The 27,312-nt window shown below is 54.0% G+C and overlaps 2 protein-coding genes across 5 annotated transcripts; one reads left to right on the forward strand and one right to left on the reverse strand.

Moving 5' to 3' along the window:
* Positions 1 to 35: 35 nt before the first annotated feature.
* On the forward strand, positions 36 to 7,406 carry Tmem151b (transmembrane protein 151B). Its single transcript, XM_040729258.1, has 3 exons — positions 36 to 301; positions 2,289 to 2,729; positions 3,440 to 7,406. Exons 1-3 carry the CDS (start codon positions 185 to 187, stop codon positions 4,568 to 4,570), a joined length of 1,689 nt encoding a protein of 562 aa, XP_040585192.1. The 5' UTR covers positions 36 to 184; the 3' UTR covers positions 4,571 to 7,406.
* Tcte1 (t-complex-associated-testis-expressed 1) lies at positions 6,730 to 26,975 on the reverse strand. Of its 4 annotated transcripts, none has more exons than XM_040729260.1 (6): positions 26,861 to 26,975; positions 17,261 to 17,328; positions 16,528 to 16,882; positions 14,735 to 15,303; positions 8,837 to 9,286; positions 6,730 to 8,274 (listed from the first exon to the last, which is right to left on the reverse strand). In XM_040729260.1, exons 3-6 carry the CDS (start codon positions 16,793 to 16,795, stop codon positions 8,065 to 8,067), a joined length of 1,497 nt encoding a protein of 498 aa, XP_040585194.1. In that variant the 5' UTR covers positions 16,796 to 16,882; positions 17,261 to 17,328; positions 26,861 to 26,975; the 3' UTR covers positions 6,730 to 8,064. The 4 variants fall into 4 exon arrangements, with proteins under 4 accessions (XP_040585194.1, XP_040585195.1, XP_040585193.1 ...); XM_040729261.1 differs by lacking the exon at positions 17,261 to 17,328 and adding an exon at positions 24,160 to 24,244; XM_040729259.1 differs by lacking the exon at positions 17,261 to 17,328.
* Between the last annotated feature and the right edge of the window lie 337 nt (positions 26,976 to 27,312).

The following is a 27,312-nucleotide window of genomic DNA, read 5'->3' on the forward strand; positions in this document are numbered from 1 at the left end:
CTCCCACCCATCCCCCCCACCTCCGCCCCCCTCCGCGCCCTTTCTAGGCCCCCTCCCCCCGGCGGGGGGTGGGGAGCAGGGAGGGCCCCGCCCCTCGCGCCCCCTCCTCAGGGCCAGCGCAGGATGCCCCCGGCCCCCGGCAGCCCCCCGGGAGGTCCTGAGCTCGACGCGCCCCCTCTTCGCCATGTCCCCCCCTGGCTCGGCCGCGGGAGAGAGCGCCGGCGGCGGCGGCGGCGGTGGCGGCTCCGGGGTCCCGGAGGAGCTCATGGCAGCGGCGGACGAGGGCCCCGCCCGAGAGGAGGTGAGAGCCGGCGGTCCTCGGTGCCCCCGCACGGCCGCGACCCGGCCCCCATCCCCCCGCGCCCCGCACCGTCCCCGCCGGTTCCGCCGCAGAGCGGCCGGCGCCCCGCACCCCGAGCCGGCCGCTGCAGCCGCAGTCCGGCGCCACTGCCCCGACCCGGCGGCCCGCTCGGTCTGCGGTGGCGAGGAAGGGGCCGCGCCGGGGGCGGGGCTCAGGGGGTCCTGGGCAGGGGGAGGGGCCCGGGGCGGAGCCTCGCAGACCCCGGGCTTAGCAGTGAGGGGCTGCGTCGGCCCCCGGATGGGGATGGTGGGCGGCATCCCACCTTGAAGGCCGGGAAGGAGGACCGGAGGGGCTAGGAACCAGGAAGGGTGCCTCGGCCAAGCGATGGTGTCACCAGAGCTAGGACCTCAGGAAGGTCACACGTGAACAGAGGCCATACCCCCTGGGGTCACCGAGCCGGAGTGTGTGTAAGGGGGCTGGCTGTTCACCTCTCTCTCATGCCAGCTGCTCCCCCTAGGGGGCACTAAGCTTAAGAATTTTTGAGTCAGTACTAATAAGCATGTACCTAGTTAGGGTCCTATTTAATTTAAATCTTTTGAAAACTGGAGACAAAGAAACTAAGGGAAGTACTATAAACACCCCCGCCCATTCCTCCCACGCACACTTGTGCACGCCACGCACCTTGCACAAGGGTAGCAGGAGAGTGGGGATAGACTTTCGGGTAGCCCCTTTCAGTGGTACTCACACTGGGACAATCACATGACCAGTAGGGTACACACAGGCACACATGCACCCAGCTTCCAAGGGCACCGTTCCTGAGAGGCAAAGGTGCGGTGTCTTCCTCGTAGGCACAGGTCTGCAGAGATCGAGGGCCTGCTGCTTCTTAGCTGTACACTTGGTTTCCCCTGCTTTCTCTCCTCTCACTGGCTGGTCCCAGGGCCAGGCATGGGGAATTAAAGGGACCAGTCAGCACTGCAGCAGGGTGTGTGTGTGTGTGTGTGTGTATAGATGTGCAACAGTGTACAAAGGGTGGGGATACAGACTGTTTGGACAATCAGACTCGGCCCTCATTGATTACATTCGTGCTGGGTGTCACTTGGGAAGCAAACAGAATGAGACACGGGCCCTGCCCTCAGGAGCACTCCATCTGGTGGGAGAACTAGGCATGTAAACAACCCAGAATGTGCCAAGTGCTAACAGACAGGCCCTGGGAGAGTGTCAAATATCAGTGACAAATGGCTGGGCTTCCAGTGCTTTCTCACCCCCATCGCTCCTCTCCCCAGCCACAGGCCTCTGCCCTTTGGGACAGTGTGAGGGAGCCCCGGGCTTCCTCTCCCATCCTAGAACAGAGGGGAAGACCGTGTGTTTGTTGGGAGGCGGGGTGAACAGCAGGCAGACTCCCATAGGGAAGGTAGGCGGAAGGAGACTGGCCTGGGCTGAGTACCTTCTCCAAAGGAAGTATTAGACTGTCTGTGGGGGGTAGGTGGCTTCTCTAGAACCCAGGGCTGAAAATACTGTTAAGTGGGGGAGACGGTAGCTCCTTCCCTACTTTCCTGGGACAGCTGGGAGAGGTCTGGGTTGGGGACCTACCCTCGCTAATGCCAATTTGTCTCTTCCTTCTTCCCGCCCACACCCTCTCTCGTTTCATCGCCGTCCGTGTCTGTGTTGGCCTCTTTCTGGATTCCATGCTGTCCATCTGTGTCTCTTGATTCCTCGGCCTCCACTTCCGCCTCTTGGGGTATCTCTCTCCCTGCACTTTCCTGTATTGGCACTCTGGCCACTTTTTCTGTCCTCATGGTTCTGTCTGAGTCAATTCTGTGTTTATCTCTGGTCACTGGCTCCCATCTCTCTCTTCCTGTTGCATTGCTGTCTGTAACCCTCGTGCCGGCCTCTGTCTCTCCATCTCTGTGTCCATCTCCGTGCTGGGCCCTGCCATTCTGTCTCCCCTCCCCCTCGTCCTGGCACCCCTCCCTGCCCGTCTAAGCAGCAGCGACCCATCCAGCCCTCTTTCACCAAATCCCTCTGCCGTGAGTCCCACTGGAAGTGCCTCCTGCTCTCGCTGCTCATGTATGGCTGCCTGGGGGCAGTGGCTTGGTGCCATGTCACCACAGTGACCCGCCTCACCTTCAGCAGCGCCTACCAGGGCAATAGCCTCATGTACCATGACAGCCCCTGCTCCAACGGCTATGTCTACATCCCGCTGGCCTTCCTGCTCATGTTGTACGCGGTGTACCTGGTGGAGTGTTGGCACTGCCAAGCCCGCCATGAGCTGCAGCACCGGGTGGATGTGAGCAGTGTTCGGGAGCGTGTGGGCCGCATGCAGCAGGCCACCCCCTGCATCTGGTGGAAGGCCATCAGCTACCACTATGTGCGGCGGACTCGCCAGGTCACCCGGTACCGCAATGGAGATGCCTACACCACCACCCAGGTGAGCGACTAGAGGTGAGTGCAGGCTGTTCAAGAAGAGAGAGGTTGCTTGGATTGCCTGCCTTTCTCCCTGCTTGTGAGGGAGCATGAGATAGCGGCGAGCCCCCATGGGCACCCGGTAGTAACAGCAAACACCAAAAGAGCCAGGCTCTAGGCACTTTTCGGATTTTAAACCGTTTAATTAATCCTGACAGCAAACCTATGAAGTAGGTGCATCCCCATTTTCAAAAGGAGCAAACGGGTGTGTGCGTGGTTAAAAACAAACAAACCTGTCCAAGGTCAGTCGGTAAGTGAGGAGATGGGCCTCAGGCTCAAGCTGGCTGCCTCCAGGTTGGAGTCTGCTCAGTGCTTCATGGCTGCAGATGGTTTCACATGTCTATCTTAACTTGTTCAGTGAAGTAATTATTACTGAATACTTATTCACAGCTAAGGAGACCTCAGCTCAGACTTGCCTGAGGTCGCTTCTACTTGGCAGTGCTAGACTTAAACCCAGGTCTCTGGATCTCAGCCCAAGACTCTTAGAGGAGGTGGGTGTGCGTGGTACAGAGTTTTCAGGGCAACCACCACTTACCGTATTAAACCCATTGGGGCTGGGAGAGGAAGGGGGAGGAGATGATGATGGAGATGATCCCAGGTAGAGTGACTTCCGTCTCAGTATTAGGATGGGTAGACAAAAGCCTTGCGACTCCAGCCTCCTCCTGCGCGCTGCAGGTCTATCACGAGCGTGTCAACACACACGTGGCAGAGGCCGAGTTCGACTACGCGCGCTGTGGCGTCCGGGACGTGTCCAAGGCGCTGGTGGGGCTGGAGGGAGCGCCGGCCACTCGGCTGCGCTTCACCAAATGTTTCAGCTTCGCCAGCGTGGAGGCGGAGAACGCTTACCTGTGCCAGCGCGCACGCTTCTTCGCCGAGAATGAGGGCTTGGATGACTACATGGAGGCGCGAGAGGGCATGCATCTCAAGAACGTGGACTTCCGCGAGTTCATGGTGGCCTTCCCCGATCCGGCCCGGCCACCCTGGTACGCCTGCTCGTCGGCCTTCTGGGCCGCAGCGCTGCTCACGCTGTCGTGGCCGCTGCGCGTGCTGGCCGAGTACCGCACAGCGTATGCGCACTACCACGTGGAGAAGCTCTTCGGCCTGGAGGGGCCAGGCTCAGCCAGCAGCGTGGGCGGTGGCCTGAGTCCCAGCGACGAGCTGCTGCCCCCGCTCACTCATCGCCTGCCGCGGGTCAACACGGTGGACAGCACCGAGCTCGAGTGGCACATCCGTTCCAATCAGCAGCTGGTACCCAGCTACTCGGAAGCGGTGCTCATGGACCTAGCTGGGCTGGGCGCGCGCTGCGGCGGGGCAGGGGGCGGTGGCTACGCGCCCACCTGTCGCTACGGCGGGGTGGGTGGCCCGGGCGCGGCGGGCGTGGCCCCATACCGGCGAAGCTGCGAGCACTGTCAGCGAGCGGTCAGCAGCTCGTCCATCTTCTCGCGCAGTGCGCTGAGTATCTGCGCCAGCCCGCGGGCCGGCCAGGGGCCCGGAGCCAGTGCTGGGTGCGGGGGCAGTCGCTTCTCGCTCGGTCGCCTCTATGGCTCTCGGCGCAGCTGCCTGTGGCGTAGCCGGAGCGGGAGTGTCAACGAGGCGAGCTGCCCCACGGAGCAGACGCGTCTGTCGAGCCAGGCCAGCATGCGGGACGACGAGGACGAGGACGACGAGGAGGAGGCCGGTCCGCCGCCGCCCTACCACGATGCCCTCTACTTCCCTGTCCTCATCGTCCATCGCCAGGAGGGGTGTCTGGGCCACAGCCACCGGCCACTGCACCGCCATGGCTCCTGCGTGGAGACCTCACTGTGACCTTCTGCCCTTGGAGGGAGCCTGCACTGCTCTCCCTCCTGCCCCTCGATGTGTTGTGCTCCCTGTGTGTAGCAGGGGAAGGCAGGATGGTGACTGAAGCCAGGCGGGGTATGCGTGAAGGCAGAAGCTGAGAGGCACGCCCAGACAAGACCCCAGTGGGCCTGAGACTGCTGCTCAAGGATGGGGAGGCTGGCAACTCGCTGAGAATCCCACCCACCGGGGCAGAGGTGGCTCTCTTCCAGTCCCCACCGAGTTCCTACGGGGACACTTCCTTTTCCACGCACTCGAGGTTTCCCGCCCAGGCTTTCATTGAGTTTTGACTGTTACTAGGCAACTATGATGAGAGACCCGTGTTTTGGCCTCTCCACCAAGGAAGTCACCAAGGCAAGCCGCAGGGAGGGCATTTGGGGCTTTTTTTTTTTTTTTTGGCCTCGTCCCACCCGGTCCCCTGTGGGGGTGGGGAGCGGTGGTCAGGTGAAGAGCAGCAGGCTTGGTTTCCAACCAGCTACTGAGTTCCCTGGGTGTGAGGATGGGGCCGCTGGCAGCCCAGTATTCCTTCCTACACCTGGAAAACGCGGTGGCCTCTTGGTGCTGGCGGAGAAAGCTTGGCGGTTCCTTTCCACCTCTTCCAACACTGTTGTTTATTTCCCTGGGCCCCAGAGGTCCGGTCCTAGAGGGACTTTACATCACAGCAATGACGTCACTCACCACCTCGGGGCTTACCAGCTGTTGTTAGGGTGCAGGGGGAGGGAAGGGAAGCTGGCGAGGGCATGCACCGGCCCTTTCTGGAAAAGGCCCAGCCTCCCATCAATCAGAAGCTTCCCCCTTGGGCTCGCTTGCGCGCGCACCGCTCTCTCTCTCTCTCTCTCTCTCTCGGTAGGTAGGTGCTTCCATTAGGAGGCTAAGGTGCCAGAGGCCCTCATTAAAGTTGGCCAGGGTGAGTGACCACGTGGACTGGAGCTTGAGACACACCTTGGAGTCAAGAGAACTCAGTCGGCGGGTGGAGAGAAATGAGTTGGTAATGGTGCATGGAGCGAAACCGGCTCTGAAGGGGTGGCGGCGTAGCTTTTCCTCTGGAATGTGCATAAGAATTACGTACCTTACACAGCCTGGGTGTGGAGCCCAGCTCATCACAAGCCTAGCTGGAGAGGTACTCAATTCCAGTGGCAGGAGATCAATTCTTGCCAGACCCTCCACTCCCCTTATCCTGTGAGCTGGAGTACTAAGTCTTCAGAGGGGCATCATGCCACAGCCCCAGGGCACCAGCTCCTGTCCTGTCCTTTCAGAGCTTTGACCCAGACTTTGCTCTGCCACTCCCCCTACTCCCATACCCCTCCCACCCCTCCGTGCTTCCTTGTGCATGTCTGTGTTTGGCCCCTTGCTCTTCCGGCTGCCCTGGCTGAAGTTTCAGACTTAGCGCCCAGGCCTTGGGCTCACCTCCATCCGGTATTGCTCCCTCTGCTTCTTGCTTTGCAAACTTCATCAGAACTCCATCTCCTTGGCCTCCCCTCTTCCTCCTGGCTGTGCCACGCCTACACCAACCAATGGGAGTGGCCCCTACCTATGCAACATCTCTTCTGGCTCCCTGTCCCTTCTTCCCAGGGGGATGTGGGGATGCTATGATCTATAGTCAAACGGGGGCTGAGCTTTCTAACCATATAGAGATGGTTGGGTGAAGAGGGAGGGGTGTCAGAGAGAGAGGTGTGGGCAGATGGGATCAGCGTAGCTGTCCGCCAGGGTTCCCTGGCAGAAATGTCCACCAGCCTGCCAGCACTGAACCCTCTAGGACCCTGAGTTTCGAGTTTGCCCGTGTGTGGGGGCGGCTTGGCTGTTGGAGCACCCTGCTTTCCCTTGAGCAGACATCTGCTGAAGCACAGGTGGTGGGGAGCTGTGGCCTTGGGTCCCAGCTCTTGGCCAGCTGGCACCTGGGTGGCTTGTTCTCATTTAGGGGCAGCCTGGTCACCTCACAGCCCCAAGGAAGGACGGACTTGGCTCACTCTCTGTCATGCTGGGTCCAGAGACAGAGCTTGGCCTTGGGGGAGGAGGAGGGGGAGGAGTCCTGTTATTATTCTTGCCTGACCATTTCTGCCTAGGTCTTTTCATACAGACGGCCTCACCTCCCACACATGCTCAGACTTAGAGAGAAAGCAATTCTTTGGTCTCTTTTCTTGGTAGCTTTATTGATTGCCAGGGAAAATGAAAACCAGAAAATTAATTAATCTCTAAAATTAAACTTTACACTGAATGTTCTTGTTTCTCTAATTAGAACCTCTGCTAGCAGCTGTGGCTACACACACTCACACCTACATGTTTGCACTCTGGAACTGTCAGAGGGTGTCAGGCGCAGATGACTCTAGGGTGCCCGGACAGGCACACACATAGTCACTCCCAAGCCCCCTCTGGTGCTCTGCTCCGCGTCTGCTTGTTGCAAAGAGTCCCTGGAGTGCAGGCCCTCCTGGATTGCAGCTGCAGTTCAGTCACCCATCTTTAGGATAGGTGGGCTCTGGGCCACTCAGCTCAAGGAGAGTTGGGAGATAAGGGGCTTGGCCTGAACTGGTCAGTCGGATCCTCTCGTGGATTCATAGGCTGATGTCATTCCTATGGGTGCAGCCCCAGGGTGGGCAGTCACAGAGTTGACAGGGACTCATGGAGGGTACCTGGAAGGCTGTATGTCCTGAGGATAAGGGCTTGTGGGGTGGGCTGGGCCTGGCTCGGGAGAAGACAGATGTCTGTCAAATTGGGTGCATCACACTGTGGCCTTTTTGTCATGGAATTCCAAGCGCAAAGATTGTACAAATCACACTGGTGGATAATAAAAGTGTGGATGACTCACTGATTCACCTCCTCAGAGTGACACTTATTCCCTGCCTTTGTTAGCAGGTTTCTGTGTCTGAGCCTCTCTCTCACTTGCGACCCCCACCCAGCTTGAGAATTAGCGATCTGTGGAAGTGGAGTACAGTACACCAGGGCCATGACAGGCAGGTGGCATCTTCAGGCAGGGTGGGAGAGCAGAGAGATAGGCATAACTTTGTGGTGTGTGCGTGCGCGTGCGTGCGTGCGTGCGTGTGTGTGTGTGTGTGTGTGTGTGTGTGTGTGTGTGTGTACTGAGGTCAGAGCTCCAGGGTCTGCTTAGCAGAAAGGGAAGGAGGTGAGGGAAAGAGATGGGTAAGTCAAGAGGAAGATGGTGTTCGTGAAGAGTTTGGGCAGGGATGGTCTCTTTAGAGTCCTTTGCCTTCCCTGTTCCTGGAAGCTCATCATTTATACAGGTCTAGTATGGTCATTTTCCAGGTGCAGGAGTTAGTTTACCATCTCTTCATCCTTAGGCTACTTTCCCTACCTCAGTATCTTCACTCATGTAAACTCATTCCAAGTAGACTCCTGATTCCCCTCTTCTGCCTTCCTCAGAACCAGGGACAGGCAGAGCAAAGGTGTGAAAAGAAGGTATGGCTGCCACAGTGACCCATCAGATCACTGTTCTAGGCCTGTCACCCATCTTAGCCTACAGAATGCTCAGGACTGTTGTTAGTGATGGGTGACATGTAGTGGCCAGGATTCAGGGTCCGCTGGCGGGCGGCCTCTCGGTTGGCATGTAGAACCTGGCCAATGAGGTACTCACTCTCCTGGGATACATCTGACAGACGCAAGTCAAACTCCAGAATGGTCTTGTTGTCCGACATGCCTTCCAGGAGCTGCTTCCCACCATCCTGGGTAGGGATGAGGCAGAGGGGTCATTTTTCATTATATCCCAGGATCAGAGGCACACACACTGCCAAACAGGTGGGATACCTTTTGCAAAGCCACATGTAACCTATCTGTTCGGGACATGGATCTGGGAGGAAAGCACTCTCGTGTGCAAGCATGAGGACTGCAATTAGGATCTCCAGAATCCATGGAAGTGCTGAGTGGGCATAGCAGCCCACTTGTCACTATTGGGCGAGAGACAGGATCTTTACAGCAAGCCAGCAAACAAGACCTGTCATTTCAGAGAGCTCTGGGTTTGCCTGAGAGACATGCCTCAGTGAATAAACGAGGCGGAAGAGCAATTGAGGATGATTCCTGGTGTCTACTGAGTCTCTACATGCATGCTCGCATGCTCATACATGCAAAAACACATATGCATGCATGTATACCACGGACACACGGAAATGAAAGGAAAAAGAATGGGCTCCGGAGTGCACACAGCAGTGCACCACACAGTCTAATGCTTCCTTGCAAGGGCAGTTGGATTCCACCCCAGGCCCACCTGCACCAGAAGCCACGACTCACCAGCCCGATGTGGTTGCAGGAGAGGTTGAGGCTGATGAGTGTGGTGTTCACTGGGAGCACCTGGGATAGGAGTGTGGCCGTGGGCTCAGACAGCTCATTGCCGCCCAGGTGAAGCGTGGTGAGGCACTTGTTGGTTTCCAGGGCATGGGCAATGGCTTGGCCGCCCTCGTCCTCGATGCAGTTGAGGCGGAGGTTGAGGGAGACCAGGTTGGTGTTGTGTGCCAGGGCATGAGCCAGCGACTGTGCCCCAGGAGCGCGGATGTGATTGTTGGCCAGGTTGAGCACTCTCAGGCGACTGTGGCTCAGCAGTTTGGCTGCTGCGCGAGCACCGCGGTCTCCAATGAGGTTGTGGGACAGGTCCAGCTCCTCAAGGGCTGGGTGGTCCAGGAGGTGTCGGATTAGGATGCGTGCCTTATCATCATCCACCTTACTTCGGGTCAGCCTGAAGATCTGCGGGCAGGTAGGAGTTTTATAGCATCTGCCAGTCTAGGATAGCCTGCACTGCCTAATTGCCCTGTGCTGGTAAAGAAGGAAGACACAAGGTGGCTGGAGGCTCAACACTTGGTCTTGGTCACCTGCCTGACTTTTAAATGGGAGGAAGAGTTACTCAATGATGGAGACTTGGTGGCAGGTGGCAGTGGGGAACGGTGTCACCACGCCCAGGCCAGTCTATGTTTTCTGCATTTTTTTTTTTTTTTGGTTTTTTGAGACAGGGTTTCTCTGTGGCTTTGGAGGCTGTCCTGGAACTAGCTCTTGTAGACCAGGCTGGCCTCGTACTCACAGAGATCCACCTGCCTCTGCCTCCCGAGTGCTGGGATTAAGGTGTGCGCCACTAACGCCCAGCTCTGCATTCTTTTGACCAAGCAACGGACAGTGAAAACACTCTCCTATGTCTCTGACTGGTATCGCAGAAACTCCCAGTACAGTGTTCCAATCCAACCGTATTTCTCTGGACAATAAATCTTCCTATAGTCTTTGACAAATTTGAACCTTTTCCTGCCTCATCACATGCCAGCATTCCTACAAGCCCCCTCTCCACTGATGGCCTCTTTTCCTGGCCACTAAACAAGACCCCACTTTTCTTGATACCAATGCAGACATCCACAGCCACTCACCATGGCCCCTTCAGGTCTCGGCCCCAGCGAGAGACGCCCCTGACCCACGAGCCCCTCTCCTGTGTACAACTGATGGTTTTCTTGCTGTTAGGTCCAGCGAGAGACACTTGCCACTTCCTCTACAGAGACCCAGGTCCCTCACCCACTCAGCTCTGCTCCCCACTGCACAGCTAAGCTCTTGGCAGACCTGACCCCAGCCACCTTCCTCCTACTTCCTACTCTCCCCATGTCCACAAGCTGCCCAGCTTGTGCTTCAGGGACCCTCTGAAGCACCCCACTCCCGGGGACCTCCCAGGCCACGAGGTCAGTCCTGGGCTCCATCCTACTGTATGGCTCACATCTTCTGTTGGAAACACGCCCTATCTGTGACACAATGTCATGTCCTCTTCCCCCTCCTCTCTTTCCGTCAGCATCACGTGTCAGGCTTCTCTTTGCCTCCCCTTTGGCTCCTCCTTCCTAGACTCCATCCCAATGTAAGGCCACACTTAAAGACACAGTTTTCAAAGCTCAACTTAGATTTCTTCCCCCAGCATCAGATCCTCTCTGCCCGGCTATCGCGATGACCTCTGCTCTGGGCCACCTCAAGCTGGAACTCATGCTTTTCTCCCCCAGGATAGTCCTCCTATTCTATCCCTTGTCTGCCAACGCTTCCCACAGCATCTGGTCTCATGAGAAGGAGCCTCGACACCTCTGCCTCTTTCTTCCTGTCTTCATCCTCCTTGAGTCGCAGTGGCAGGTGATCTGACTGTCTATCTCCCCAGACGCTCTGCTTCATCCGTCTTTCAGATGTGGCTGTGATTCTAACTACCCTTATGTTTTTGGGGGGATGGAGAGAAGGGGACAGGAACACAGCTTAGAGCCATCTGACAAGAGAGACTCACTTGATAACCTAGATCAGATTGGCTGGGAGAACGTCTGTGTGCGACTGTCTTTAGAGTTACTTGATGTAGGAGGGCACAGCCCACCGTGGGCAGCACCATCCATACCCAGGTCCTCCTGAACTGGATGAGAACGCTAGCCAAGGGGCTGGAGGGTTATAGCCAGTACCGCTCTTGCAGAGACCCAGAGTTCAGTTTCTAGTACCCACGTCAGGTGGTCAGTAATTCCAGCTCCAGGGAATCGGATGCCCTCTGTTGGTTTCAGTGGACATCTGAGCTCATGTGAATGTACCCTCTCATACATATAATTTATAATAAAAATAAACCTAAAAAGTCGGGCGGTGGTGGCGTACGCCTTTAATCCCAGCACTCGGGAGGCAGAGGCAGGTGGATCTCTGTGAGTTCGAGGCCGGGCTGGACCAACAGCCTCCAAAACAATACAGAGAAACCCTGTCTCGTAAAAAACCAAATAAATAAATAAACGTAAAAAAGAAATAAAAAGCTGGTCTGTGAGCCAGCATGCAAGCAGCATTCCTCCATCTCAGCATGCTGATGCTGGACTTCTTCTAGCTGTGAAGTGAGTTCCTCGGTAGGAGGCAATGCTATGCGGAATAGTTCAAGTTCCTGCCCTGACTTCCTTCAATGACTGACTTTGACCCGGAAGTGGGAGCCAAATCCCATTTCTCCCCTAAGTTGTTTTGCTCAGAGTGTTTTTTTTATCACAGCAGCATTAAGGACACCAGAACAGTCTTACATAACCCAGGCTGGCCTTGGACTTGGTATGTAGCCAAGGATAACCCTCCTGCTTCTGCCTCCCGAGTGCTTGGATCACAGGTGTAAGCCACCACGCCTGGCTCATGAGGTGCATGAGCTCCGTTCCCAGCCCCAACCTTCCACTGTATCTGCACTGGCAATGCTCTCCTGGGTGACCTGCCGTGTCCACTGTATCTGCACTGGCAATGCTCTCCTGGGTGACCTGCCGTGTCCACTGTATCTGCACTGGCAATGCTCTCCTGGGTGACCTGCTGTGTCTACTGTGGCTCTGTCCAGGCCATTCTCTTTCACAATCACAGTGGCTTTTTCCATATGTACAGTCCAAATCCCTTGGATGGCACTTTACTTTGGATGAGGTAGGCAGCCCCCTCTCCTGCTGCCACAAAGATCCTTGTGCTAAAGCTTGGTCCCCGGGCTGGAGAGATGGCTCAGAGTTTAAGAGCACTGACTGCACTTCCACGGGTCCTGAGTTCAGTTCCCAGCAACCACATGGTGGCTGACAACCATCTGTAATGAGATCTGGTGCCCTCTTCTGGCCTGCAGACATACATGGAGGCAGGATGTTGTATTCATAATAAATAAATCTTTAACAACAACAACAACAACAACAAAAAAGCCTGGTCCCCTATGTGATCCGGAGAGGGGGTGGGGTCTCCGAGAGGTAGGGCCTGCTGGGATGCAGCCAGGTCACCAGGAACGCAGCCCTTGGAGGAGACTGGTGGTGATCTCTAGTGGTTTGCTTGCTTGCTCTCTTTCGCACGTCTTTTTCTTCCTGCTTTTCTACCATTGGTGGAGGGGGAATACCAGAGCTGGCATTGTGTGGCCCGTGAGTCCCTTCAGCCACCAGAATCTAAGCCAACTATGCTTCTCCCTCTCCCCCTTCATGTTTTCTGTTTTATTTTTTTAAAAAAAGATTTTAAAGCACGCTATTAATTGTGCTGTGTCTGTGTGGGTATGTGGGAGGCTAGAAGAGAATCGGATCCCCAGAGCTGGAGTTCCAGGCATCTACAGCCGGTGTGGGTGCTGGGAACTGAACTAGTGCCTTCTGCTAGAGCAGTGTGTGCTCCTAACCACTAACCTCCTCTTTGTGTTTCTAGGACAGGGTTTCCTATAGTCAACTATGGTCTCCCACCTCACCATGTAGCCAGGGATGGCCTTGCCCTTTCCAGCATCCTATCTCCAACTGCAGAATGCTGGTATTACAGACAGGAGTCAACGCAGTGTGGGTGATCCAACCTCGGGCTTCGAGCATGTGAGGCAAACACTCCAGCAACTGACCTGGAGTGCTGGGAATTGAATCCCCAGACTCGGGCCTGCTAAGCATAGGTTCTGACTGCAGCCTCAGGCTGAGCATGTCCCATGTGTCCAGCATCTTATCTTGTTGCTATGATAAAACGCCTAACACGGGCAGGTTAAGGAAGAAAGTGGTTATTTGGCTCTTGGTTTTGAGAGCAGAGCTCATCATGATGGGGACACAGCATCAAGAGGCTCGGCTGTGTGAAGAGAGATGAATTTAAGTGTGGCGTCCTCAGCTCACCAGCTTCTGCAGTCAGCCAACAGGCCCTGTCCCCGGTGCTGAAGATGCAGAAACAGCAAAATTACACCATTTGTGCCCTGTGGAGCCAGCAGTCTGGTGGGATGAAAGGCACTAATGAGCAGTGATATAAATGTAAAATTGCAGCTAGGCTGCGGCTTCCAGATTTCACAAATAGAAACACGAGACGTCCATCCAGTTAAATTTGAATTCAGATAAAAACCACAGTGTTTGGATGCATAGCCCAAACATTACATGGAGCATACCTGTTTGTCTGAAAATTTCAGTATAACCAGTGTGATGGTTAACATTGCCAACCACAAGATCTAGACTAATCTACAGATAAACCTTTGGGCATGTCTTTGGAGTATTATCTAGTTAAACAGCTACTTAAATTACCTAATTAGGCTTTTTTTTTCATTTCCCCAGGAGACAGGGTTTCTCTGTGTAGCTCTGGCTATCCTGGAGTTCACTCTGTAGACCAGGCTGACTTCAAACTCAGAGATCCTCCTGCCTCTGTCTCTCTAGTGCTGGGATCAAAGGCGTGCACCAGTACCACCCTGTTTATCTAGTTGAACTTCAACCATAGATAGGGCTATCCTGGACTGAATAAAAGGGAGACTACTGCTCCACGATCTCTGTCTGGCCAGCTCCTCAAGCCCCTGCCACCATGGCTACCCGCCACGATGAACCATGCCCTCGGAACTGTAGCTAAATGACCCCTTCCCTCTTTAAGTTGCATCTGCCAGGTGTTTTAATCATAGCAATAAGACAAGTGAGTGATGGCCGGGCGTTGGTGGCGCACGCCTTTAATCCCAGCACTTGGGAGGCAGAGGCAGGTGGATCTCTGTGAGTTCGAGACCAGCCTGGACTACCAAGTGAGTTCCAGGACAGCCTCCAAAGCCACAGAGAAACCCTGTCTCAAAAAACCAAAAAAAAAAAAAAAAAAAAAAGACAAGTGAGTGATACAACTAGCTATCCTGCTGCAGTAGTGCTTTTTAAACTTTTTCCAGTGGCATGGCCAGACCCAGGGCCGCACACATGCTGAGAACATTCCTTGCCTCTGAGCTGCACCCATAACCTGGACAGTTTCCATCTTGATCGGTCCTCCGAATCACATAGAGTAGGTGTGGTGTAGCCTGTAATCCCAGCACTCTGGCATGTTTGGGTGTGCTATCATGCATGTGTACATGTATGCGCAGTGGAGGGGGGAGGGTCAGAAATTCAAGGTCATTTTCAGCTACCAGTGAGTTCCAGGCCAGCCTAAGCTATATGAGACCTTCCCTGTTTCAAAAAAAATCAGCTGGTTTTTTTTTTAAACGCCTTTAATCCCAGCACTCAGGAGGCAGAGGCAGGCCAATCTCTGCGAGTTCCGGGTCAACTTGGTCTACAGAGGGAGATCCAGGACAGCCAGGGCTACACATAGAAACCCTGTCTCAAACAAAACAAAGCAAGTTTCCAAAAACCCAAACACCATACAATCCCTTTCTCTATTGGTAAATGAAAAGGAAATGGGAGGAGATAGGAGAGGAAGAGGCAGAGAGAAGCAGTCCTAGAGGCGCTGAAAAGGGGGGCAGGTGAGTTGGGGGTGTGGTACCTTGAGGGTGTGGCAGGCTTTGATGGTGGCTGCCAGGGAGTAGCAGTCTCGAAAGGTGAAGAGGAAGAGGTTCCACTCGAAGTTCATGCCGCAGTCTTTGACGCCGTATACCAGGTCCAGCTCCTCCAGGCACTTGAGGCCAGCCACCAGGGCGTCCAGCTGGTAGTGGTCCTTCTCAGGTTCATTCCCCTCTCCCTCGCTGCCAGAGTCGGACTGATCCTCAGTCTGGGGCGGGGTTGGCAGCCGCACAGGCGGGAGGAACTGATCCACCTGGATGCGGCGCACATAGTTCCTGCAGAGGGGCAGCAGGTCCAGGATCACGTTGGGGTCCGTGGTACCTGGGATGTAGAGCTTCAGCAGGTTCTCCAGGTGTCTCTCGAAGAACATGCGCTTCCAGCTGCCGCCATGCTTGGCCACGTGGCACACGGGCCAGCGCTTGACGCAGCACCGATGCCAATAGTTCTCATCATCAATCAAGTTGGCAGTCACCTTCAGGGGCAGGTCAGGGGGCAGGTGGCTCAACACTTTCTGCTGGTGCTCTGGGAGCAGCTGCTTCAGGATAGGGTTGTCTTTGGGAACGGAGGAAGAAAAACAGGGTTCAGCCTCAGGGTTGCGAATATCACAACATGGCTGCCCAGACACACGGAGGAAAGAAAGGGAAGGAAGGCCCTCTGTGGTCTCGGTAGTTTGCTCTGAGAGGAGAAACGGTCTCTCACACAGACAGTCTTTGCACCAGGCGGTATCTGGTCCTGCCTGGGGAGGAATGGACAGAATCTCAGGGCTGGACCCCAGTATTATCTAATCTGCTGGGAGCTACAGCTAGCTTCTGAGATGTCCAGTCAGACTTCAGCCATTCATTTCAGAACTACTACATGCACTTTAACACCTACTATGTGTCAGATGCGGCTGGAAAAAAGAAATGAAGGGGCCAGAAAGATGGGTCAGTGAGTAAACAATGCTTGCTGAGCAGAACTGGTGACCTGAATTCTACCCCAGGTATCACTCGGAGGTGGAAGGAGAGACTGACTCATAGGGTTGTTTTCTGATCGGCACATGCGTACTGTTGAGTGCCCATCTCTGCCTCTTGATCTCACACACACCAATACATTTTAAAAATGGCCAGGGGATGGAGGCAGCATTGGCATATGCCTTTAATCCCAGCACTTGGGAGGCAGAGGCAGGAAGATCTCTGTGAGTTCAAGGCCAGCCTGGTCTACAGAGTGAGTTTCAGGACAGCCAGAGTTACACAGAGAAACCCTGTCTCAAAGAGAAAAAAAAAAAAACAAAGAGAGAGAGAGAGAGAGAGAGAGAGAGAGAGAGAGAGACAGAGAGAGAGACAGAGACAGAGAGAGAGGAGAGGGAAGGGAAACAGACATGTCTCTGGCCTCTGGAGTTCATGGTCAATAAACAACAGAGGAACATGCCTTGCTAGGTGACCAGTTCTCAGGAAGCCCTAGTCCCACAGAGTAGGAAACGCCTGCTACTTTTCTCTAGAAAGACTAGAGCACAGAGGACACCAGGTACCCATCTCCATCCTGGAAGATCTATCAGATGGGAGATTAGAACTGGAGAGCTTTCTGGAGGAAGGAAAGGAAGATGTGGCCAAGACTGAACTTAGTGGAGAGAGCAGATGTGACCAGAGAAGGGCAAAAGCATGGAGGGCACAGCGGATGTGCGCATGTGTGCGCGTGTGCGCGTGCGTGCGCGTGTGTGCCTGTGGTGGGGACACCTCTGATGCTGGATGGAGTGGATTTGAGAGTCCCCCTCCTGCAGCCCAGGGCAGATGAACTCACTCTGGAAGTTCTTGACGATATGTTGGATGCAGAGTTCTGTAAGGAGTGGTACGATGGCCAGCGACCACTCGGCGTCCTCAGAGATGATCCGGCGCATGCGCCGGACATTTGTGGTCTTGGGCTTCAGATGGGCTGGGGCAGGGCTGGGGTTAGATTTCAAGGTTGGAGGCAGTGAGCTGGCACCACCTCCAGCGGAGGGCTGGTGCTGGATGTTGTACATGGACGTGTGAGACCCGGCGGCTGATGACGTTGCTGGGGTCTCAAGCATGTTGGCTGTGGGCGAGGCAACTTGTTACAGGAAGCTTCTCAACCTGGAAAATCCTTGGTTCAGGCGGGATGCGAGATGGGGTCGTGGCTTGAACGAAAGGAAGAGGGACAGTGTTACTTGGGGGAAGTGAAGGGTGGTGCTTGGGGGTCAGTTTCTGGAGGGGACTGGACCCACATGAGAAGCTCAGAGACTGGGTGTATGGTTTTGGGTAAGTGACCAAATTTCAGATGATGCCCTCTGTGAAGTGAGGGCAGGCAGTAGCTAGCCAATAGGGTTACTAGAGGAGGTGACAAAGTAGTGTAGCCAGAGGGCCACAGTGTATGCAAGGAGCCGCCCCAAAGTTTAGGTAATAGTTACTTGGCAACTATAGTCATTGCTGTGCACTAGGTTTGGATATTAACTCGTTTGTCATAAAAGGGGAGACTGGAGAGGTGGTTCTGAGCAGTTAGGTTCAATTCCCAGTACCCATATGGCAGTTCGCAACTGTTTGTGACCGCAGTTCCGGGGCATCCAATACACTAACATAGACATGCCTGAAAAAACACCAATACACATAAAATTAAATTAATTTTTTAAAAAACCTTTTGGAGACAAGAACTCATTTTCATCATTTTTTCCCCAATGAAGAGGTCACTGACTTGCTCAATGTTGCACAGCTTACACTGAACAAGAAAAAACTTTTTTAAAGGTGTGTGTGTGTGTGTGTGTGTGTGTGTGTGTGTGTGTGTGTGTACAGAGGACAGAAGAGGGCCCTGGCTTTCCTAGGCACCGTAGTTGAGGCAGTTGTGAGCATCTGACATGGATGCTGAGAACGGAATTCGGTCCCTCTCCAGGAGCGGGCAGCAAGTGCTCTTGACCACTGGGTCACCTCTCCAATCCCCTTAAGACTGGACTAACTCAGTTTCTCAAGTCATATTCTGGATTGTTCCTGCACTGCCTCATCTAATGGTGAGTGTGAGGATACGGAATGCCAGGAGAGAGCTGTAGCGAACAACTATTTACCTCCAAAGCTCCCTGCTCCCAGATGACTGAGGACACTGGCCAACAGAGTCTGATGGGGGCCTCATATGCTGCTTTGTCTCTGTATTTCTTTATTTTGAGGCAAGGTCTCGGCTTTCCCAGGCTGGCCTCCAAGCTGCTATTGCTGTGTAGCAGGAATGACCTGGACCTGCTGTTTCTTCTGGCTGTGCCTCCCGAACCCTGGGGTTATGATGTCATCAGTGCAGTTACACTTGATCACATCCAGTGAACCCAGTGCTGTGGATGGAACCAGGGCTTCGTGCTCACATCAGGCAAGCACCCTACCAACTCAACCAAACCACCAGTCCCTGTCTGTAAACTTTCCAGCATCCACATTTAAAGAGGAAACAGAGGGGCTGGAGAGATGGCTTGGCAGTTAGAGCCCTGGCTGCTCTTCCAGTAGAATTGGGTTTGATTCCCAGCGCCCACATGGTGGCTCACACCTTCTGTAACTCCAGATCTAAGGGATCTGACCTCTTCCCTGGTCTCCAAGGGCACTTTATGAACGTGGTGTGCACGCAGCATGCATATAAAAACAATTGTTGTCCTGGAACTTACTCTGTAGACCAGGCAGGCCTTGAACTCACAGAGATCTTCCTGCCTTTACCTCTTGAGTACTGGGATTACAGGTGCTCTGCTCCAGCCACCACCACCAACCAGAAACTTTTAAATAGGGAAAGAAAGCCTTGAGTGGAGCTGGGGGGTGGGGTAGCTCAGTAGCAGTGCTTGCCTAGCACCCGCAGCTAAAAACAAAACCCCAAAAAACAGGAAAAGCAAAATAAAACAGAAGCCCAAAACAGGTGAAATTAATTTTATAATTAACCCAGTGTGCCCAAAATATTATCATTTAAATGTGTAATTGGTGTACAGTGTTTTTAAAAGTAAAAAACAAAAAACAAATCGGTGAAATTTACAATTAATGTAGTATGCTCAAAATATTATCATTTAAATGTGATCTGTATACAGTCTATTTGATATTTTGGTTTATTATTTAAGTGTACATGTGTCTTCATACAAGAGAGCGAGTGCATTTGGATGTTCATGGAGCCAGAGAGAGGGTCAGACCCCCGGGAGCTGGAGTTGAGTATGAGCCAGAGGCCGGTGCAGTGAACCAGGCATGGGTCCCCCAGAAGGCCTGTCAGTTAGACTCTCAACTGCCCAGTCAGCTCTTCACGCCTCTGTGCAAAGGATTTGGATGGGAAGGACAGGCACGTTTGCGTTCACATCAAATCTGAGCCTGTGGCCTCCATTCAGAAGGGGGCCAGAAGACACAAGTTTGACCAGGGTGTAGATGCCTCTCCTCATACCCTTCACTCCCGCCTGGCTCCTACTTCAGTCTCCCCCATACCAGACCGAGGCGGCGGCAGCAGGCAGGCGCGGGAGGCGAGAAGGCAGCTAAACATGAGGCTGCAGACAGAAGACCGAGGATGCTGTCTGGGCCTGGAAGCCTTCTGCGTGTGGTAGGTCACCTGTTTACCCACCTGCTGCAGGCACCCTGCCAGTGACCTGGAGGCAGAATGGGGTGTCTGGGCCCTCTGCCCCTCTGGGGAGCTTCCCTTTGTGCTGCGGCCAGTGAGAGAGAAGAGAGAGAGAGAGAGAGAGAGAGAGAGAGAGAGAGAGAGAGAGAGAGAGAGAGAGAGAGAGAGAGAGCACCCTCCTCCAGCAAAGACATCCTTGTTGGCAGAGGGAGGGACCAGATGGTTGGTACTCCCTAGCCTGCCAGGCAGCTCAAGGAGGAAAAGTCTGGGGAGAGGAGCACTGTAGGGAAGATATTTATGTATTGTGTTATCCTGTATGCAAATCGAATGCAAATTCACAAACTGTCCATCTTCAAGTAAAGCCTTTAATCCCAGCGCTTGGGAGGCAGAGGCAGGTGGATCTCTGAGTTTGAGGCCCAGCCTGCTCGACATGGTGAGTTCCAGGAAAAAAAAAAAGGACAGAGCTGAAGGTGGGCACCATTTCTATAGAGGTCCCGGCTGGCTTTGCATTTCTTGCTTGTTGTGTGACCCTAGCCAAGTTGCATAACCTATCTGAACTTCAATTTCTTCCCTTCCCTTATCCGTAAAATGAGGTAATTACACCTTCCTATGTGGAAGACTCTTGTCTAGACCTCTGTGGAGACTCTTGTCTAGAGTCCTGAGGTGTGTCATCAAGTGAATGCCAGAGAGGTGAGGGACAAGGGGTCAGTGGTGGCTTGGGGGTCAGTTGCACCGTGGTTAGAGGCTGGAAGGGGCTTGGATGCAACAGGTTAACCCCATTCCTGCCAGTCCTGCAGGACCCCTTCTTCCAAGGCGCAGGCCTAGAATGTTGCATTGGACCACACAGGGACCCAGGAGCAAGCTTGGCAGGAGAGCCCACGTTCCCGGTGGGTGTGGCTTTAGAACAGGGATCTCAGCATCCTTCACATGGCACCAGTCCCACTAGCCTGGGGCATGGCCCTGCTCCCTGCTCCTAGGCCTCATCTCAGCTGGAGCCGCCGGCTGGGGGACCAGGCGGGACAGAGATGTCATCTACAGTCAGTGCTTCTGACTGTCTTTCTCTCTGGGTACCAGGCACAAGTCTTGTTCTAGCTGCTTTTGCTGCTTGTTTTATGCTTGTAGTCGGCCTCTGGCTGGGGTCACAGAGTAATCCAGGTCCCTGACAAATTTCACAGGGGAAGGGGTAGAGTCCCTACTTCCATGGCTGCCACAGATACTGCTGATATAACAAGGGCCCATGCTAGCCTTCTGAGTTTACAGAAACGCCCATATCATTGGTCTGATGTCTCCTGGTTTTTTTTTTTTTTTTCTTTTTTTCATTTCGAGACAAGGTCTCACTTTGTAGTTCTGGCTGTCCTAGAACTCACTATATAGACAAGGCTGACTTTGAACTCACACAGCTCTGCCTACCTTTGCTTCCTGGGTGCTGGGATTAAAGACATCCATCATGCCTAGACTGATGCCTTTTTTTTTTTTTTTTGGTTTTTTGAGACAGGGTTTCTCTGTATTGTTTTGGAGGTTGTCCTGGAACTAGCTCTGTAGACCAGGCTGGCCTCGAACTCACAGAGATCCGCCTGCCTCTGCCTCCCGAGTGCTGGGATTAAAGGCGTGCGCCACCAACGCCCAGCCGACTGATGCCATTTTTAAGGCAAATGTTGAAAGCAATTACTTTGTAAGGTCAGAGCTGACCATTTTCATTTAATCCTCCTTTAATTATTTTAAATATATATGCACATATCTAGTATACAGACAAGCATAGTATACATATGTGTATAATATGTATGTATATTACATTTTTTGTGGTATGGAGATTAAATACAGGGCCTTGCAGATAGCAGCCAAAAATTCTACCACTGAGCCACACCCTCAGCCCACTTAGTTTTCATTTTTGGACTCTCACTCTGTAGCCTAGGCAGACCTTCAACTTCCTATCTCCCTGTAGTAGCCCCCCCAGAAGTTGGGATTACAAACCAGCACTACCAGGCTTGGCCATGAAGAAACTTTTGACAGGAAAATGATTACCAGGCACAACCGGGTCTAGGACACAGGCCTGTAACCCCTGCTACAAGGAGGCTGATGGAGGAAGATCGAAGCTTCAAAGGTTGCCTGGGCAACTTAGTAAGACTCAGTCTTCTTATTTCTCAAGATAAAAATAAGGAGAGAACTGGGGATATATACAGCTTAGCGGTAGAACATTTGCCTAACATGCAGGAAGCCATAGGATCAGATCCTAGTACTGCCAAAAATAAGAAATGAAATAAAACAACCAAACACAGAGTTTATCTACAGAGATTCCAGTTCCATGTGCTTTCAAACATCTATTTTGAAGGCTGGGTGTGTAGCACAGTTGGTAGAGTGTCTACCTAGCATTTTGGAAGCCCTGGGTTTGATCCTGCATAAACTGGCATCATGGTACTCATCTGTAACCCCAGCACTTAGGAGGTAGAAGCAGGAGAATCAGAAATTCAAGGTCATCCTTGGTTACATAATGAGTTTGAGGCAACGTGTCTCAAACACACCAACAAAAAGAAATCTATTTTGAAAAACTGACAATGAGGTATGGAGGGATGGCTCAGCGGTTGGGGTGTATGCTGCTCTTGCAGAGGCTTGAGTTCCGTTCTGAGCACTCACATAGGCAGCTGGCAACCAACTCCAGCGGAGGCAGGCGCGGGGTGGGGGGGGGCGGGGACGGGGACTTATCTTCAGAGGATACCTGCACACCAGTGTGCATACCCATGCACAGAGACGCACAGTAAAATAAAACAAAGGGGTGGGGCTGGCCGTGGTGGCGCACGCCTTTAATCCCAGCACTCAGGAGGCAGAGGCAGGCGGATCTCTGCGAGTTCGAGGCCAGCCAGGTCTACAGAGTGAGTTCCAGGACAGACTCCAAAGCCACAGAGAAACCCTGTCTCGAAAAGCCAAAAATAAATAAATAAAATAAGTATAAAACAAAGGATCTAGAGAATGGCTCAGCACTTCAGAACACTGGCTGCTCTTCCAGAGGACTGGGGTTCAATTCCTGGCAGCCACACCAGGCAGCTCACAGCTGTCCGTAGTTTCAGTCCCAGGGGTTCTGACACCCTTGCACAGACACACATGCAGGCAAAACACCAATGCACATAGATAAAAATAAACCATTAAAAAAACTAAACTGAAAAAAAAAAGAACTACAAAGCACACTTAATAGGATGGTGAGTAGAACAGGCTCTGTCACTCCTGGCTCTCCCTCTGCCTCCCTCACCATTTATAAAATGTTTTTAGTTTTGTGTGTATGAGTGTTTGCCTGAATGTGTGTGTGTGCACCACGTGTGTGCCTGGTGCCTGGAGGCCAGAAGAGGCATTGGATCCCGGGAACTGGAGTTACAGGTGTCTGTGAGTCACCACCTGGGTGCTGGGAGCCAAACCTAGGTCCTCTGGCAGAGCAGCCAGTGCTCGTAACCTCTGGGCCATCATCTCTCCAGGCCTTCTGACCACTGTTCTTCCGGATGTCCACATGGCAGGCTTCAGGCCCTCTGTCCACGCGCAGCCTCTGCCCATCTTGCTCCTGTTAGGAGACCCAGCTAGTTTCACACTCAGGGCCTGAGGCTTCCGTCCAAGTCCCTCAGACTCAGACTACACAGAAGGTGGGCCTGAAAGTAGGGAGCCAGCCCCATTTTGTGGGCCACACAAGCTCTGGCCTGTGCCCTCCCTGCTCTGTCCATCCTCAGGCTCTGGCCTGTGCCCTCCCTGCTCTGCCCTTCCTCAGGCTCTGGCCTGTGCCCTCCCTGCTCTCTCCTTCCTCATTGCTGTGCCTCAGTGGAGTGTGTCTGTCACACACTGCTTCAGCTGCTGGGCACCTGGCCCTGGTGTCCAGTCTGGTCCTCTCAGAGTCAGCCCTGCACAGCCATGGAGGCAGGCCTCTTCGGTGGCTCATCACTGCCTGAGGGCGAAGGGCAGCTTCCTCAGCTCCTCCGAGGATAAGAGCCTTCTGCCATGACAGGTGGCTTTCTGAAACAGAGCCTGCTCTTGTCTAGGACGCTGGGGGCCACTTCCGGCATTTGCTCCGGCCTCTCTTTAAACTTGGCCTGCCTTTCTTACCACCTCATCCCCAGGACCTGTGCCCCCTCACCCTGAGCCCAAATCCACAGCAGACAGAGCTCTTCATCTGCGCCCCAAGCCCAGTGCCAGGTCTGCCTTAGGCAGGTAGCTAGTTTGCCCTATTGCTTCTAATAATAGATTCTGAAGTGTATCCTATTGGCTACAGCGGTTGATGGGCATGGCTTCCTAATGCCAGCCAATCAGAGACTTTCTTAGGATTTGTCCAAGTAGAGGCTGACTGAAGGAAGGAAGGGCAGCTGTGTGTCCTTGAAGGAGCAGGAGGCCCACTGCTGGGAGTCACTTTCCCTGCCTCACACAGAGCTTATCTGCTGCAGCAGAGGGTGAAGCCCAGGCGGGGACTGGTGGCCATTAAAACTGAGGCGGGAGTGGCCTGAAGTCCCAGACCTGCCGGCTCTCAGGCCTCCCTGCATGGCATGCTCTTCTCTTTCTCCATCGGGACCACAGGGTCCTGAGCATTGCTAAGCTCACTTCTGGGTTAAGGAAACGGAGAACCCCTAAATCAGAAGCTCAAGGTCATCTTCAGCTACACTGGAAGTTTAAAGTCGATCTGGCTTTACATGAAACCCTGTTGAGAGAAAAAAGAGGAAGGAAGGAAGGAAGGAAGGAAGGAAGGAAGACAGGAAGGAAGGAAGGAAGACAGGAAGGAAGGAAGGAAGGAAGGAAGGAAGGAAGGAAGGAAGGAAGGCAGGCAGGCAGGCAGGCTACCTCACTCTGAGAAGAAAGATGGACAGAACCAGAGGAAAGGGAGAGACAGGCATAGCCGCTTACATCATTCACTGTTTGGCCTTAGTCTGGCTGGCTGTCGCCAGGCTGCCCTGAGGTGGTATTGAGTGACATCTTCTTCCCTGGGACTCTGCAGGGGTGGACAGAAACCCATTAGCTGGGGATCCATGGGGCAACCAGACACTCCCAAAGGCTCACAGAAGGGAGACAGTTCCAGGAGAGACAGAGAGGCCAGCTCCCTCCAGAGCGGTGGTTCTCAGTCTTCCTAAGACTGCGACCCTTTAATACAGCTCCTTGGGTCGTGGTGACCCCAACCATACAATTATTTTTGTTGTTACTTCATAACTGTGATTTTGCTCCTGTTATGAATCGTAACGTGTATATCTGATGTGCAGATGGACTTAGGTGACCCCTGTGAAAGGATCACTTGACCCTTTAAGGTTGAGAACTGCTGTTCTAGACCTTTCTTTGGGAGCCTGTGGGGTGGGAAGAGAATTGGAGTTTAGTACTCCAAGTGTGTTCAAGGTCCTACTCCCTCCTCCATGGCAGGAATCTCTTTGGCATTCCAGAGAAGTTGGGGCCACCAGAAATGTGTGTGTCTTGTGTGTCTGCCATGGGATGTCCCCACTTAACGGCAGTCTCTGTCCTTGGAGTGGGCGAGTGGGAGGGTGGGGCCTATCTCGTGGGCCTGTGGGCTTTGCATGGCTGGGAGCAAGCACTCTGGCAGGGAAAGGCCATCTTTCCCAAGTCCATCTCCATGTCCTCAGGTCCAGGACGGGGGTATGAGATCATGGAAAGTGACACCCACACGGGGTCACAACTCTAAGAGTTGAGGACTTACATGCCTTGGTGCAGGTAATAAAGATGGTGACCCACTTTGGCCAGGGTTGTCCTCATTTTGGATGGTGTGTATGCGGTGAGCCGGTGATCTGGGCTCACAGCCTTGGCTCTGTATAGCTATGATGTATTGCACTCTAGGCAGGCAAGAGCAGATGCCTGCGGGAGACCCGATAGTGGCTGGCTGAGTGGTCAGCCTTGGATTGCCCTATCCCCATATTCCCCACTCTGCCTCCCACATCTGCAAGACCTCGGGCAAGGACTTAACCTCGCCAAGTTTCAGCTGCATCGTCTGCCAAATGGGGACAGTAATTAATATTACCTTCACCACCCATCACGCTTGCATACGGCTAAGGGGCGAAAACGCGTGGCGTTTCAACACAGGCTTGGCCTAGAGCCAGCACCCAAGACAGGGGCATTAGAAGCCAGCAGCTCGCCATGTGAAGTTCACTAAGCTGTCCGAGTCACGGGTGAGGCTTGTCATTATAACACCACTGTCTCCACTTTACACAGGAGGAAACTGAGGCTTAGGACACCGAAGGGAGTTACCGTCACCCAGCCAGCAAGTGAGAGCCACGCTTCTAGTGCCTGTCTGCCCATGGGCCCTCCCATTTCTCTGAGGTGCAGATCGCTTTTTTATTTCTGGTTTTCGAGACAGGGTTTCTCTGTGTAGCCCTGGCTTTCCTGGTACTCTCTCTGTAGACCCGGCTGGCCTCGAACTCACAGAGATCCGCCTGCCTCTGCCTCCCGAGTGCTGGGATTAAAGGCGTGCACCACCACCACAGTGACCCAGCTCACTTTTCTAGTGAGGCTTCTGCAACTTTCTCCCACTCTCTGGGCTCTCTAGTTAACACCATGGAGCCCAGCCTTTACCTCCAAAGCCCCAGACCCTTACTTTTCCCAGGACTGCTGCCTCCAGAGGCTTCCACAGGGCTGAGTCACTGCTGACATCCTGTGGCTTGAGGTCTCCACAAGGGTCCAAGAGAACATTGTGGTTTTGGTTTTCTGCCCTCCTCAACGCTGGGCCCTTCACGTTCCTCACAGACCTGGGTCTCTAGCGTATTCCCTCCATTTTCATCCTTCCCCAGTAAAATGTGGCCGTGTCAGGGAGGTTCCTGCCACCCACCCACACGGGGAGGTGAAAGTGTAGCTATGGTGGTCTGCTGGGGGCCTTGGGGGCCCCACTCACCTCTCTGCCTCTGCTCCCTATGCCTTCCCAGCCAGCTTCTCATCCCTACCAACCCCAGTGGCCTCCGGCCTCACATCCCTGTCTTCAGGGTCCTGGGCTTACTAGTTTACATCTTCCGTAGCCTCTCTTTTCTTACCCAGATTCCTGTTGTGAATTGGAAAAGAGATTTGGTCTCGGGCGCGGAGACGTGTCTTGTTCATAAGCCCTGGTCCTCCCCCTCCCAGCGCAGGCTCCTTATCTGCTGTGTGGAAAGGGACACTAGCAGTAGCTCCCCACGACTCCAGACACCTCCCCTCAGCCTCCCCAGCAGGGAAGCTCGCCTTCAAAGGTTAGCAAGTCCCTCCTCCTCCCCTGGTAACCCTGAGAGACCAGGTCCATGGGGGCTTGAGGGAGGTGCCCCAGTCGCTGGGCCTGCACACTGACCTCAGCCGAGGGCAGATCGCCCTCTTCCTAGGTTCCCCACTTTCTCTGCTTGAACTCTAGGCCTCGGTTTACAGATAGTCGCTGTGTGGGATACAAGACTGAGATGAGCCACTGGCCTCGAGTAGCCGCAAAACAGATCCTCCCGTTCGTTACAGAAAACAGGAAGCTAAGATGATGGCTGCCCGGCCACAGACCCGCGTGCGCTGCAGGGGCTGCTGGAGCTTTGGAGCTAGACTAGGATGAGTGGGGTCTGAGTGGGGAGACCAGAGTTAGACATCCCCTTTGAGATCGCCTCACCTGCTCCGGGGACCCAGGAGATTGCTCTCACCCGCGGTTGGCGCGGTTGGTCGTTAGGGACGCCTGAGTCGCCAGGGGGCGGGCCGTGAGCCGTGCGCTCTGGGCGTTGGCTGACTCTTCCCCCCCCGCGCCCCGCCCCCCTCGCGCCCGAGTGCTGGGCTCACGACCCTGTCTGTGGCCTTGGGCTCTGCTTGTGCTTTCTGGCTGCGAGTTTCGGGATGCACAAGCCTTTTGCACGGAGAGGATGTACTTTTGGTTAGGGGCGGGGGAGGGGAGAAGGCCCAAGCGAAACAAAGCAAACAGGGGAGGCACAGGTACTTAAGAATCCCCCTGTTGTTGATTGGTGGCGCACGCCTTTAATCCCAGCGCTCGGGAGGCAGAGGCAGGCGGATCTCTGTGAGTTCGAGACCAGCCTGGTCTACAGAGCGAGTTCCAGGACAGGCTCCAAAACA

This window comes from Mesocricetus auratus, unplaced genomic scaffold (genome assembly GCF_017639785.1).
Source record: "Mesocricetus auratus isolate SY011 unplaced genomic scaffold, BCM_Maur_2.0 Super-Scaffold_100021, whole genome shotgun sequence".
Classification (NCBI taxonomy): domain Eukaryota; kingdom Metazoa; phylum Chordata; class Mammalia; order Rodentia; family Cricetidae; genus Mesocricetus; species Mesocricetus auratus.